Raw genomic sequence first — 13,071 nt, forward strand, 5'->3', positions numbered from 1 at the left:
CAGGCATGAAAGATGAGTTAACACAACGTCCACGATTTAATATGAATCTTAGATCACAGAGAGAAGGAAATGAAAGCAGGTGTGTTTCCCTCTATATCGCCACAACCATGTCACCAACAACATGCTTCATTTTGAATGCAAATGAACTCAAACTTGTTATAGTTAATACAATAAAGTTCATATGAGAAAAAGGTGGTACAATGAATAAACTGAATAAATCACCGCTGACCAGTTTAAAGTTGACGATTGAGCTGGACCGTGTTGTATTAAAGCATATATAATGTAAAATAGCTCTCGAATTTTTTGATATTTGTGAACTTCAGACGAGCCTACTTCGACAACAAAGGCAATCTGTGCGGCGACCTTGCCTTGAATCATCACACACACTCACCTTGCATCTGATTTGCTCTGCGTGCAGCTCCTCGTGGTGGTCCGGCAGAGAGACCGAGAGTTTCCTCTTGAAGGCTCTGAGTTTCTCCAGGGATGCATCTATACCTTTTTCACATCGCTCCCAGTTCTGCACACCAGACCAGATAAGTTAAGTCACTAAATGTTCCCAAACTGCTGCAGCGGACCACAGAGTTCAAGATCAATGTATAATATGAAGACATGATTTTCCATACAGACATAAATCTCCCTGAGGCTGCCACATTCATCATCAAGATTTACAGCTCAATGCTGGATCACCAGCTGCAGTACAGGGACACGTGAGGCAACTGAAAAGGCTTCATATCAAAAGAGGGTGGTTCTGCTGCAGTTGGCTATTTTTAGAGGCCAGTTGAATAGAAAGATGATAATATTTGTAACGGAATGAAAAAAGTCATAGCTAAGAGGCCTCTGGGCCAGACAGTCACGTGGTGTGAAGCGAGGGGGAAAACACCAAAAATGGTGATTCCTTTCATGAGCTGCACCACTCAGTGACCACTGAGACTCGCACACATCACATCTACGTTCAGATTTCTGATCACTGCACATGGGCCAAGCCTTCATTAAGTTGTCTTATTCACGCCTCAGGTTGAGTTCTGATAGGCTCTGATACATACACGTGAAGACTTGACAGGTTTGGAGGCAAGTTAGCTCGCCCTTCATTCATAACATATGAGAGAGAGAGCTGCAGTGCTGCATCATTTATAAGATCACCTGCATCAATGCATGAAGACGGCTCCTCAACATAAAACAGAAATCCTTATGATACAAAAACTTCTACAAAATCAAAACAGAGTCATAGTCTTCTAAGGGAATAAGAACTAACCGACTGATCAGAATCAGAATCAGCTTTATTGCTAAGGTCAGTGAGGATGTCACCAACTAGGAAAGTGCTTTGGAATAATGCACAATAATGAACAAAACATAATAGTAAAAATAATAACAATATTAAAATAAATACAATCAAATAAAATAAACATACAAAAAATAATAAATAAATAACCCACAAACAACAAGGGCTGTGCACTATTAACACTCAAGTTAGCATGGTAGCACCAAGCGTGCATGTTAAGATGGTAAATGCCCAATATAGCTCATTTATTCATCACGATGAACCACTGTGTTGAGTCTTTAACAGTCATTGAAAGTTAAACTAAGAGGGTGAGAAACCTCAGTCAATCCCAGGACAAACCACCTATCGAAAATATAAGGTCGTCAACAAAGATTAAATTGATGAAATATTCAGCAATTCTTCACAGAAGCATTATTTCTTAGGGTCACTGATTCATATTACATTAGCTGCCGTTCTCCTTTTTCATAGAAGTTTGTTTTCAGAATAAAATTCCTCAGATTTGACAGACATGCTGAACTTGAATTTGACTTGAACTCACCTTGAGCAGGCTGTGCATCTCCCGCCTCTGCTGTTCCAAGCGGTGGTGGGCGTGCCTCCATTTATCCTGGATCTCCATCAGCTCAGTCTGGAGGGAGGACTCAGCTTTGGCATCAGCAGTGAGCAGCAGACTTCTGCCTGTCTCCACGGTCAAGATGTAGCCCCCCTGCTGCCTCTGAAGCACCCGCTCCTTCAGCTGCAGCAGTGAAGACAAGGAGAGCAGACAGAGGGGGTACAGGTTAACTAGAGGAGTCTAGAGGTCAGAGGTGCGGGGGAAGCTTGTTAGTTACATAGTCAAAGTGAGAATAGACGTTTAAAAGTATTTGAATTTCTGAACATGCAGGTCTCATTTGGCCGCACAGTTCATATATTTCTGTGCTACACCAGCAGGAAAAGCAACTTTCCTGTTTATAAAAAATCTAGTCAAAAAGGAATAAAACAAAGAACATTGAATACCTTTATTTGATCCAGCTGGTTTCTGGCTCCCTGCAGTGGCACTGGTTCTCCTGGCTGGCGGATGTCGGGGTCAGAGGTCACTTCCTGAAGCCATCGCTGCAGCTTTTCTGACATCTCCTGGTAGTTCTGCCACTGGTGCACCAGACTGTCGATGATGCCTCTCCGCTGCTGCGCCCGCCGCACCACGCCCTGCCACTGGTTGCCGAGCAAAGCCAGTTTGACACTGAAGTCATCTCTGTCAGGGAGCCAGTATGGACACAATTTGGGTCATTAACAAGCATCAACACACACAAATCCCAATCATAAGGCTGCAATTGTAACAAAGAGCTCTTAAAATACACACATGGATACTTACCTGTCGTCAACTTGACCTTGGTCGAGCATGCTGTGTCCATCAGTGATGATAGAATAGAGGATCTGCTGCCGTGTGAACATCTCTGCCTGGAACAACTGCATGCATGAGAATGTGTCAGTTAACCCATAAAAGCACATGAATGCGAAGACATAAAGCGCCATTCAGGTCAGACCTCGTGGTCTCTCTGCTGCTCCAGCAGACTCTCGTGGTTCCCTGAGATCTCTGCTGCCAACTTCTGCTCAGTCTGCGACAGGAAATCATTCCAGGCCTCACACTTCTGTAGAAAGGTCTGTTGTTGCAGTAGCACCTCTTGTAATTTACTGGAACAGAATTTCACAGAAAGGAACAATTATCCTTCAGTTCATTCATTCATTGTAAAATGAAACTGTAGTTTCTCTGTGATAGCTCTGTTGGAAAATGTTTTTCAAACTGCATGTGATTTACCTGAATCGCTCACTGAGGTGGGCAGAGTGAGAAACCCAGGCTCTGTTCAAGCTCTGGAGCCGTTTGACATCCGTGTCACCGACTGGCAAGCGGTACATCAGCTCATTGACCCGGTCCAAATCTGGAGACAGACTGCTCAGCTTCAACAAATGGACCTGCACCAGAAACAGTCACAAGTTATTGAGCAGGTAGCATTAGTTAAACGACGAGATTTTAACTGACTCTTCGTACCTTCAGTTTCTCCATGCGGCCCTGAATGTCACCTTGTGAGGAGGAGATAACTGGATCTGACTCCTTCTGCACCATCTCAGCCTTCTCAGCCTCACAGATTAGTATTTCCAGCTGCTCTCTGAAGAGCTCACACGATCGAGACCCAGACTGGAGGAAGATCAGCAACAGTTGGATTATTATGATGATAAAACTATCTTGTGGGTCACTAGTGTGTTAGGTCATTTAAGGGTTTAAACAACTCCCTCATGTAAGAAATAGTAAAATCTGCCAGTGTACCTGTAGTGCCTCCTTCTGCCTATGGAGGGAGTGCACAAGTGTTTCGAGCCGATGAGCCAGCGACAAGTGATCTGACTGGAGGGTCGCTGTTGATGTGGCGTCGATCTGACTCTTCAGCTGGTCGGCAACTGTCTGCAGCTGCTGCAGAGACTCTGTCACTGTATCCTGCTCCGTGAGACATTCCTTCAACAGAAATGCAAAATAGAAATAAAATCTCAGCAATTTTTAACTGTTAGTTATTTCAATAACCTATATCAGTATGTGCAGTTCCAGGAAATAAAAAAAATGTTAACATGGACAGTTCTGAATGAGTCCATTTCCTCTGTCGGTTTTCTGCCAAGCAGTGGTCAGAGTTCATTTTCTGGACTTTGTTATTCCAGTCATCTGCCAGCGTGAACACTATAGTCCAAGCATGAAGCTGTAGCAACACTGAGGCGTAAATCAGAGGCCTGTCTGCTCTTTGTGACCCATTCCCCAAAGGCCTTTTGTTACCCTGAATTTGAAATCTACATGCAGAAAGAAAAACGTCAGGGGGTGATTCAGTATTCTGCTGAGGGCATTGAGAATATCAGCGTCAGAGAAAAGGGAGTTGACAGCCATCTTCCTGGTTTGGTTCCCAAAGTAGAGGTGCGTTCAACTCAGTGTTGCAGGGTCTTCATAGACCTCAATCCAAGTAGCATTATCACCAAAAGTAGAGAAAATTAACTTGATAAAAGATTTGGAAAGACTGATGGAAATAACAATACATGTCAAACAGGAAAGGAAAGAGTGCGTCATGACTTACATCGCAATCTTTTATCCAGCGGCTGCTGTCTTCTTCTGTGACGTCTGTGTCTGTCATGCTTTTCAGGAGGTGATTGGCATGATTTTCCTGCCTCTGAACTGCCATGACACACTGGCTGTGTGATGTTTTATACTGCTGCCACAGTCCCAACAAGGTCTTACTGCTCCTGAGCTGCTCAGAGATCTGCTCTAGTAAATGGTTCCACCTACAGCAGAGGACGCAACGATTACACCGAGGCAGATGATAGAGAAGAAGATGTTGCGTACCTCATGTTGACCTCCTGGAGGGCTTTGTTGAGTGTTTCTGCCACAGATGGGTGGCACTCAGCTAGGAGTTGCTGGGTGATGGAGCCAAACTTTTTTAAACTGCTCTCCTGCTTATCCATCTCTTCTTGCAGGTTCTAGAAGACAGACCAGGAAACGTAACCATTTATAGCAGCGTCTATAGAGCAATATAAGGATTTATTGTATAATAAATGTATTTCCATGTTTCAGATCATCTCGGGCTTCTCACCTCAAGACTTTCCACCTGTTGCTGCACGGCCTCCAGAGATCCGTTGAGAAGCCGCAGCCGGGACACAGAGTACATTCCCTCCATCAGGTATCCGTTGATCTCATCTGCAGCTCGTCTGTACAGCGTCCACTGTTCCAGCACCGACCGCAGGCTCACCTTCATCTGTGTGATCTGACAACAGGAAAACACTTAAAAAGAAATAGAGAATATCAACAACTACTTTGGAGTTGGGCTCACCATTTGGTCCAGGTGTGTCCAGGCTTGATGAAGGCCATTCAGGGTTTCTTTCACTACAACAGAGGCATCTTCTTTCTTGTTCAGAACAAGAGCATTTCCTCTTTCCACAACTTTATCAAGATCCTTTTCCTTCTCCTTCACCAACTCTTCCAACTCCTGTGCGCAACAAAGAATGTCGTACTCACACATCCTGACTTTTATCTCATTAAAGAGGCCATTTGCTCACCTGACAATCTTTAAGTGCGTTCTGCACTGATGCTACATCCTCTATCCTGTGTCTCTTCCTCAGTTTTTCCTCCTGCAGAGTTAGCCATGTTTTCAGGGCCTGAACTCCATTTTCATGCTCCAACCAACCTTCCAAAAATCCTTCTAAAAGCTGAATCTGGAAAGCAAAGATATCATTGATGAGTCACACAATAACTGCCATTATTTAGTTAACTATTGGCAGGATAAGCATTTAAATATATATGTATATATAAAATTACCTTTTCAGAGATGAGTCCCTGCAGGACCTGCCACCTTCGGTTCATGGCTCCAAGCTTCTCCGCAAAGTCTGTTTTATCCCTGCGCTTGCCTTCGACGTCTTGGCTGCTGATCTGCAGCACCGACTGATTCACAAAGTCCACTGTTAACTGCTTGCAGGTGAGATCAATGCGGTAACCCTGCAATCACAGAGGATACAGAAACCTGAATTCAAGAAGAGTGCCACCTTCAGTGGAAGCAGTTGACGTACCTTATACTTTTGCAAATAGCTCTGGACCACCTCTGAACCAACAGCTGCCATGATCTTATCTTTATCTTCATTAATGATATTCTCCATGAGAGAAATCCAGCTCATTAGCTCTGCGATAGCATGTCGAGATGCCAGCTTCTCCATCTGAAGCTGTGGGGATGAATTAAACAAGAATTAGTGATCGCCGCAAAACAGACTTTCAAGTTGGATTCTTCTCAGACCTGGTGAAGCTTCTCTTGTACAACTGGAATCTGAGTCAGAAGCTCCGCCCACTGTGTGTCAACATTGCCCAGCGCTGTCCTCAGACCGGCTGTGTCCACGCGCTTTAGGCGTAAAAGTTGGTTCCCAGTGCTCAACACTGATGAACGCAAGGATGATTTGGCATCAACCTCTTTGGAAAATTCCTGATGACAAACATAATTTTATTTAAGTGTCACCGTGGATCAATATTCTGACAGTGAAGCTTGTCAATCTGACAAGAAGCAACTTACCAGGAAGGCATGAAGGTGGTCTCTAACGGTCTCTAGCTCCTGAGGGACAGTAACCGACTGGGTGGTCCAGAACTCTAGCTGGTCCAGCGCTGACCGTAACCACTGACTTAACTCGGCTGACTCACTTTGATATCTAGAATTGAACCAAATGTCAGAGCGGGAAAGAAAAGTTTCAAGCACAGCATTTCAAGGGTTAAAATCCTTGGTGCTTGGTACATTTTAAATCAGACAAATATATTGCTTTCAGCAACAACTGAACCGACCTGCTCCAGTGCTTCAGTGTAGAGTCAAGTCTGTGTAACTCCTTGTTGACCTTGGTGGTGGACGATAGCCAGTGTTCTCCAAGCTGAGTCAGCTGATTCTCTAAATCAGAGCAACCAACAGACAAAAGCAGCCTTTTGCCCTCCTCCAGGACTTGGTACAGCTGGGGTTGATGCTCTGTCAGACTGGCCTTCAGATGCTTAGAGACACAAGGAAGAAATTCATAGTGAATTGATGATAAAAAAGATATTGGTTTACGTTAGAAATGTGCTCTTACATGATACAGTCCAATCCTTTCCACCAGCCTCGCCTCAGTCTCCTCTACTAGACCCACAGTTGGGATGCTGCACTCAACAGCCTCCAGCTGTCGGCACAAAGCCTGGTAGTCTTCCATGAGTCGACTCCATGACTGTGACAGAAGGGCACAGTTGAATTTGTGGTGTATTCAAACATTGTCTTTTAACGGTAGCTTATCACTTGTCCCCACCTCCAGAATGCCTTCCAACTCCACCCCCCTCCTGTGTGCCTGCTTGAGCACACTCTGAGCGGAGGCAATGGACTCTTCCATGGCATGAGTTTCCCTCTGGGACACCAGTCCGGACACCTTGCTGTAAAATGTTTGTGTCAGCGTCATGTGACACTCCATACTCTGGAAAAACTCCTGAAGAAAAGACAGAATATTAAAGTCTTGCAAAATCGCTTCCAACATTAGAATCTTACTTTGTGCTTGTCCAATAACATTTGAACTTCAATGACAGAGGCAACGGTCATTTTCTGGTCAGCTGCCATCTTCTCCTCAGCAGTGTCCACCAGGTCAGCTAGGTCATGAAGTGCAGCTTCATACTGGGCTTTGAGAGACAAGCCCTGGTTCAGGCTGCTACGGCGTGAACCCACTATCAGCACCAGCTCATCATAGGCATCCTACAAAAAAACAGAAAGAATTACCACCTACATTTAAACCTTCTATTGGTCAATAGACTTGGAGGAAAACTAATGATACCTGCAGTTTGTGTAGCTCCTGGTTAGAGATTTGGTCGGACTGAAATCCATCTGCTTTGGTCTTGAGCTCAGTCACTTTCTGTTCAAGCTCCCTCAGACTGTCATCAACCTCTGATAATGTCTAAAACAACCAGAATATTGTGAGTAACTAACCGCATTTGATGTTTGATCACTGCATTGAAAAAAGAGGATTGTTCCTTTTCTTTTATATCATAGCACATTTGTGGATTTGTTAGGGCCCTACCTCTATATGTTTAGAAGCAGGCCTGTCCAGCGTCACAGCCATCTTCTGCAGCAGCTGATGTTTACATTCACTCAGAGCTCCAAACAGCAATCTGAGTTCGTTCTGGTATGGAGACGACAAGTGTTAAGAGTGATAACAGTGAAGGTGAAAACCACCAAACGTTGTTTGCCGCCACCTGGAAGTTTGAGTGCTCTTGAAGACTGTCTCTCATAGTGTCACAATGTTGCTCAAGTGTAGAGTCCAAGAGACTCATCCGCTCCTGCAGTCCCTCTATTGTGTCTTCCATCAAGCCCTGGTCCTCTCCTCCACATAGGCGGCCTGCTCCTCCACCCAACAGGTCCCTGCACTGGTTCACCTCCCTGGTCATGTCCTTTAACTGCTTATTCATGCCCTACAGTGGAACAAACAATGCAATGCAATCCATTTTAATTCATCACACATTCATCCAGCTCACCTCTAGATGTGTGAGTTGTGTCTCCATGTTTTCAGAAAGCAGGACAGGACCAGAAAGCAGCTGGTTTTCTGCAACATCCAGCCAGGAAGAGGCTGCTGAAACAGCTGCATACAAGTTCTGCTGGACTGCGGTCCCGCCGAACGACAGCGGCCTTTTGGTGTCGTTGCCTCCTGCCTGTGAGCGAAGCAAAAGGACAGTCTTAATAAATAGAGAATAAATTTGGAGCATGAAATCAGATGATCTGCTTTATAAGTTTACCTCTTGAGAAATGATTTCCAGAGTCTGGTTACATGCTTCAAACAAAGCTCTTGGAGAGCGACAGTCTTGGGTGGAAAAGTCTCCTCTGACCACAATGCTAGGACTGGACAGTCGGGAGCGGTGGACAATCTGCATCCAGGACGGACAATGATGGTCAGAATTCATGAAGAATGTAGGATGAAAAAATATACTGTGATCTCCTTGGCTGCATTTGTTTTCAAAGCCTCCTCCCCTATGATCAACATTGACATATTGTTGTTCGAAAGTGGTGGAACAGTCTGAGCGGTATTTCCGTTAAATAATAGTTGCACTTTTTGTGATGTGTAAATGTAGACAACCAATTCATTCACCCACCGGACTCAGTTGGTCCTGCTCGAGAGAGTTAAGTGAGAGTTGCAGCTTTGTGCTCTGATCTTTATTTAGATTTTCCCAGCGTTGCCGGAGCTGATCCAGAGGTGACATGAGCTCAGTCTCCAACAGCACACCAACAGCCTCACTGTAGGAGGAAAGCAAATATGCTTAGTGTGGCAGACAGAGTTTAACAGAATTATGGAAAGGCGTAGATATGAAAATAAGCACCTCTCTCCATTGGGTGTTGCATGATGGCTGAGCAATTCTTCACCAACACTAGCGACAGACTGGAGCAGCCTCTTCTGCTCAGCGACATGCTCCTGCAGCTCCTGGAACATATAGGAGAGCATTTAAAAAATAGCACTTTACCAAACCAGTCTTCAGAAAACCACAGTTGCAAAAGAAACTCTTGTACCCTCTGTCGAAGCAGGTTGTCGTGATACTGCTGTGTTCGAGAGGAGCGAGCCTGAGAGAGCCAATCCTGGACGTTTGGGCTCTGGGACAGTGTGGAATCAGGTTCACTGTCATCCTGTTCCTGCAGGGAACCCTGGGAAAACATATAATAAATACGATGCAATTCATTGTAGTGAGCTTCAAACACTAAATGATAAAAAATACAGAGCCACACCCAAAGTTGACATAGCATCCCTCCCAAGCTTCAATGTGGTGCACAAAAGCTTTCGTTGACCCAAATGGAAAACAGTGGGACTTTTATGACCATGCGCATGACAAAACCTTCAGTGCTTAAACAATGCATTTATTGATGGCAAAGAATGGAGGGGGGAGTGAGTTGAAAATGTGATGGGAGACAATAAAACAAGCCAAATTGGTCAACCTCACCTGAATATCCACTTGCTTGTCCTGCAACATCTGCTGCAGCTCCAGCAGGCTGTCTTTTAAGGAGCGCAGTTTGAGCGTGAGCTGCTCTGCTTCTTCCTTCGTTTCTGCCCGGCCCTCTAACAGCAAACTTTCGCTGTTGACCGACAGCTCAGACAAATAAGACACCTTTCGCTCGATCTCAAAAAGCATGTTCTGTGAAGACAAGCGAGGAAAATGTAAGTCGGAAAACATCGTCATCCTAATGCTGATTCTGCATTAGCAAAGATTTAACAACCCTTTGGATAATTTCCACAAGAAAATATCAAAATATTCAGCAACTGGCTGGAGCTATGTTTAACCACACAGTTGGTATGACTCTTTTATTGGAAGGAAACAAATAATAATAATTAATAATACTTAATATTACTTAATACTTTGTTTTGTTTTTAAATACATGTTCACCTGAACCAGAACTAGGTGGCAAAATGGTAACAATTAAAATATTGCACGTCTGTTAATTGCTTATCTTGTCTGAGAGACACCCTTACATCTGAGACGTCACACAGTGGTAGGCAAAAATAATAAATATCTTAAATTGCATGAAACATGAAACAAAATACTGACGCAAAAATTATTTTATCCAACAACAGTTACATTCAGGGCTTAAATAATTGGCTGTCTGCTCTACTGTGGACCCTCAAAATAACTCGCACCTGCCTCTTTGTCCTGTTAGATTTTGTCCATTTGAGATTCAAAGCCGACTGAAACTATTTAAACACACCCCCATTCTTATGCCCAAAGCCTCTGTATAAAAAGTAGGCAAAAGGGGGGGGGATTAGAGTTGCACCCCTTACATTTCATCCTGATTCAAGAGCACTCATTGGGAGAGATTTCCAGAACAAAACAAAGTCCATTTACAGAGCCCTTTTTTTTAGAAGACAAGACTTTCCTCCACTTCCTCCGGACACTCAAATCCTAGTAATTTTGGATTTCAGCCATTTTATGAGAATTAAAAACATGGCATTTAGCCAACACTTTTTAGTCATATTATACAAGTAATCTTCTTTCCCACTTATTTTGTTTCTACTTAGCCCCACGTGGAACACAAATTAGCTGCAGTGGACAACATGAACCTCCACGGGTGGGATCTGCACGAGCCCGGGTCTTTAGACTGGATCACCACAGGAGCCATATGCTAGCAATAATCTGCTTACTGTCTCCACAGCCACATGAGATGCTCTTTAAGAAGAATTTGACAGGAGTTCATCATGATTTTATGCGATATGTGACTTAAAATCTAACCAGCATGATCTTCAACATGTATGAATGTATGAATAATGAGCTCTTTAGGAGACAAATGAAAAATGAACAGTTGCAGACTTCTGCTGCACAAGTCTTAATTGGGGTTCTGGAAGTTGAGTCCAATTATTAGAGGCAGTGGGCGTGAAACTGGCTCGATTAAATAGGCAGCTTGGTTGATTTGGTGAAAGAGAAACTGAATGTGTCAAAGAGATGACGGTAGGTCAGCAACACCACCAATTACCACAAGGATGAAACTGCTGTTGCCATGGAAACCAGACAACGCTACTGTACACCAGAGCATGGACCACAAGGGAAAATAACTGAGGATAATACAGAAAAATACAGCAGCAAAAAACAGCAGCAATCCCAAAAAACTCATTAAGATGCATGATGATGTCTCTTGTGGAGTATGTATGCGTTGGGGTTTGGATAATGGACAAAAGTGTTTGCATGAGACTTTGGAATGCTGATGAAGTGCAAATGAAAACATGAGTGCTCTGTGTAATAATGCTGCAACCACATGAGCTGTGTCGCAGTCCATTTTTGTATCTCTGACGCATTAAGAGCCCTAAACCAACACTGTATTCCACATTCAAGTTTGCGTTACATCCACCTGGCAGTCAATGAGCTGCTCCTCCATATCCAGATCTTCATTTTGAAGGTGAAGGGCAGAGCTGAGAGTAGCTCGTGTGCTGAGCAGCCAGTGGTCCAGCTCTTCTGCCTCACTGTGGTACCGCTGCAGAGCCTGCTCCTGCCGCTGCTCTTCCAGTTGCTCACTGAGTTTCTCCTGAACAACAAGATCTGACTGTCAATGGGGAACGTTGTGTTGAAATAAAGTTGTGTTTGTGTTACCTCAAGAAGTTGCCGTTTCCCAGACGCCTTCATTTTGATGGTAGCCATCCGCTCTCCCAGCACAGTTAGCGTGGACTGGAGCGCCAGCTGGTCACCAGCCTCCCCCTCGCTGTCATTGTCTGCCAGCTCCTCCGAGAAACACGTCTGCAGCTTACTGATCTCATCTTGTAACATCAGGATCTCGTCCATCAGTGCCTAAAACAACAACAGTTAAGTATATAGACTCAGAGATTACCACTCAGAAGGAGATGAGGGGAGAAGAGAAGGAAACTTGAAAGCTGCAAAAACCAAAGCTATTGATGATTGCATTCTTTTGCTGACAGACTTTAAAGTAAAGATTTGGTTTCACAAACAAAATCACAAAGAGAGACAAGAAACACATGATATGACAGTTTCAAATAATTTGCAGTTTCTCAGATTTTTTGAAAACTAAGAAAAAAAGGAGTAACTCACCAACTTATTTTTTTATTTTAAAAAAATTGTTCAATGTGATCTGTATATTTTCGCTGTTATAAATCCATACAGCTTACTTCTCTAACTACTGCCAAAGAAATAGCATTGCCAAAATCCCCAAACATTCAAGCGAACTATTTAGCCGCAGACCCCCTCCCTCCTGCTCTATTACCTGGTGTGCCGCCATCTGGCTTTCAGGCGTCTTATTGGGCTCGAGACCTTCATTGAGTGCCGCTTCTATGGATTCCATCTTAGTGGAGATGGACTGAAGAGACTCTTGGTAATGTTGTTGTCGTTCCAGAGCTTCATACAGATTCTTCTGCTTCTCACTGATCTGGATATGACAGGAAAGAGATCATTTGAAATATGTACAAATTTGAGTCAGAACAGAATGTTTTCATGCTTTCATTGTGTGTGATGCAAAGACACCATTGGTCTTTTCTTGCTACAGTTACTACACTATTATTTATTATGGATGACGGTACAAAAAATGTGTATGCTACCATTCAATTCATTCTTAAATATAAGAAAAACTTGACGTACCACATTCTTGAGTGTTTCCCAGGATCTCTGCAGGTCATCGAGAGTGGCAGCGCTGCTCTCCAATGAGGGGTCGTACAGTTCCTGCAGTGGTGCTCGACATAGATTACCTCGCCCCTGCGGCACAGAAACACAATGTAAGTTCACATCTGATGGTTCCTCCGGTCTTGTGAGACCTGAAGGTGCACTGAAATACCATCTC

At 43.9% G+C, this 13,071-nt stretch overlaps 1 protein-coding gene across 13 annotated transcripts in view; it reads right to left on the reverse strand.

Moving 5' to 3' along the window:
• Window positions 1-13,071, reverse strand: part of syne1a (spectrin repeat containing, nuclear envelope 1a) — a 111,551-nt gene that overhangs the window by 11,911 nt on the left and 86,569 nt on the right. For 11 of the 13 annotated variants that reach the window (XM_053880198.1, XM_053880199.1, XM_053880201.1 and 8 more), the window contains 34 exons: window positions 12,873-12,986; window positions 12,502-12,663; window positions 11,877-12,071; window positions 11,638-11,811; window positions 9,744-9,935; window positions 9,319-9,450; window positions 9,132-9,232; window positions 8,907-9,048; window positions 8,553-8,681; window positions 8,295-8,468; window positions 8,016-8,231; window positions 7,841-7,942; window positions 7,598-7,717; window positions 7,318-7,518; window positions 7,085-7,258; window positions 6,875-7,006; window positions 6,600-6,796; window positions 6,337-6,469; window positions 6,067-6,249; window positions 5,846-5,995; window positions 5,598-5,774; window positions 5,339-5,494; window positions 5,113-5,268; window positions 4,876-5,046; window positions 4,629-4,762; window positions 4,363-4,567; window positions 3,579-3,761; window positions 3,303-3,449; window positions 3,072-3,226; window positions 2,800-2,947; window positions 2,628-2,722; window positions 2,273-2,507; window positions 1,818-2,069; window positions 392-517 (listed from right to left, as the gene is read on the reverse strand). In XM_053880198.1, the coding sequence (XP_053736173.1) occupies window positions 392-517; window positions 1,818-2,069; window positions 2,273-2,507; window positions 2,628-2,722; window positions 2,800-2,947; window positions 3,072-3,226; window positions 3,303-3,449; window positions 3,579-3,761; window positions 4,363-4,567; window positions 4,629-4,762; window positions 4,876-5,046; window positions 5,113-5,268; window positions 5,339-5,494; window positions 5,598-5,774; window positions 5,846-5,995; window positions 6,067-6,249; window positions 6,337-6,469; window positions 6,600-6,796; window positions 6,875-7,006; window positions 7,085-7,258; window positions 7,318-7,518; window positions 7,598-7,717; window positions 7,841-7,942; window positions 8,016-8,231; window positions 8,295-8,468; window positions 8,553-8,681; window positions 8,907-9,048; window positions 9,132-9,232; window positions 9,319-9,450; window positions 9,744-9,935; window positions 11,638-11,811; window positions 11,877-12,071; window positions 12,502-12,663; window positions 12,873-12,986 (5,463 nt within the window). The remainder of the gene's footprint in view (window positions 1-391; window positions 518-1,817; window positions 2,070-2,272; window positions 2,508-2,627; window positions 2,723-2,799; window positions 2,948-3,071; window positions 3,227-3,302; window positions 3,450-3,578; window positions 3,762-4,362; window positions 4,568-4,628; window positions 4,763-4,875; window positions 5,047-5,112; window positions 5,269-5,338; window positions 5,495-5,597; window positions 5,775-5,845; window positions 5,996-6,066; window positions 6,250-6,336; window positions 6,470-6,599; window positions 6,797-6,874; window positions 7,007-7,084; window positions 7,259-7,317; window positions 7,519-7,597; window positions 7,718-7,840; window positions 7,943-8,015; window positions 8,232-8,294; window positions 8,469-8,552; window positions 8,682-8,906; window positions 9,049-9,131; window positions 9,233-9,318; window positions 9,451-9,743; window positions 9,936-11,637; window positions 11,812-11,876; window positions 12,072-12,501; window positions 12,664-12,872; window positions 12,987-13,071) is intronic. The other 2 variants (XM_053880195.1, XM_053880200.1) reach the window with 1 other exon arrangement.

This window comes from Synchiropus splendidus, chromosome 12, assembly GCF_027744825.2.
Source record: "Synchiropus splendidus isolate RoL2022-P1 chromosome 12, RoL_Sspl_1.0, whole genome shotgun sequence".
In the NCBI taxonomy this organism is placed as follows: Eukaryota; Metazoa; Chordata; class Actinopteri; order Syngnathiformes; family Callionymidae; genus Synchiropus; species Synchiropus splendidus.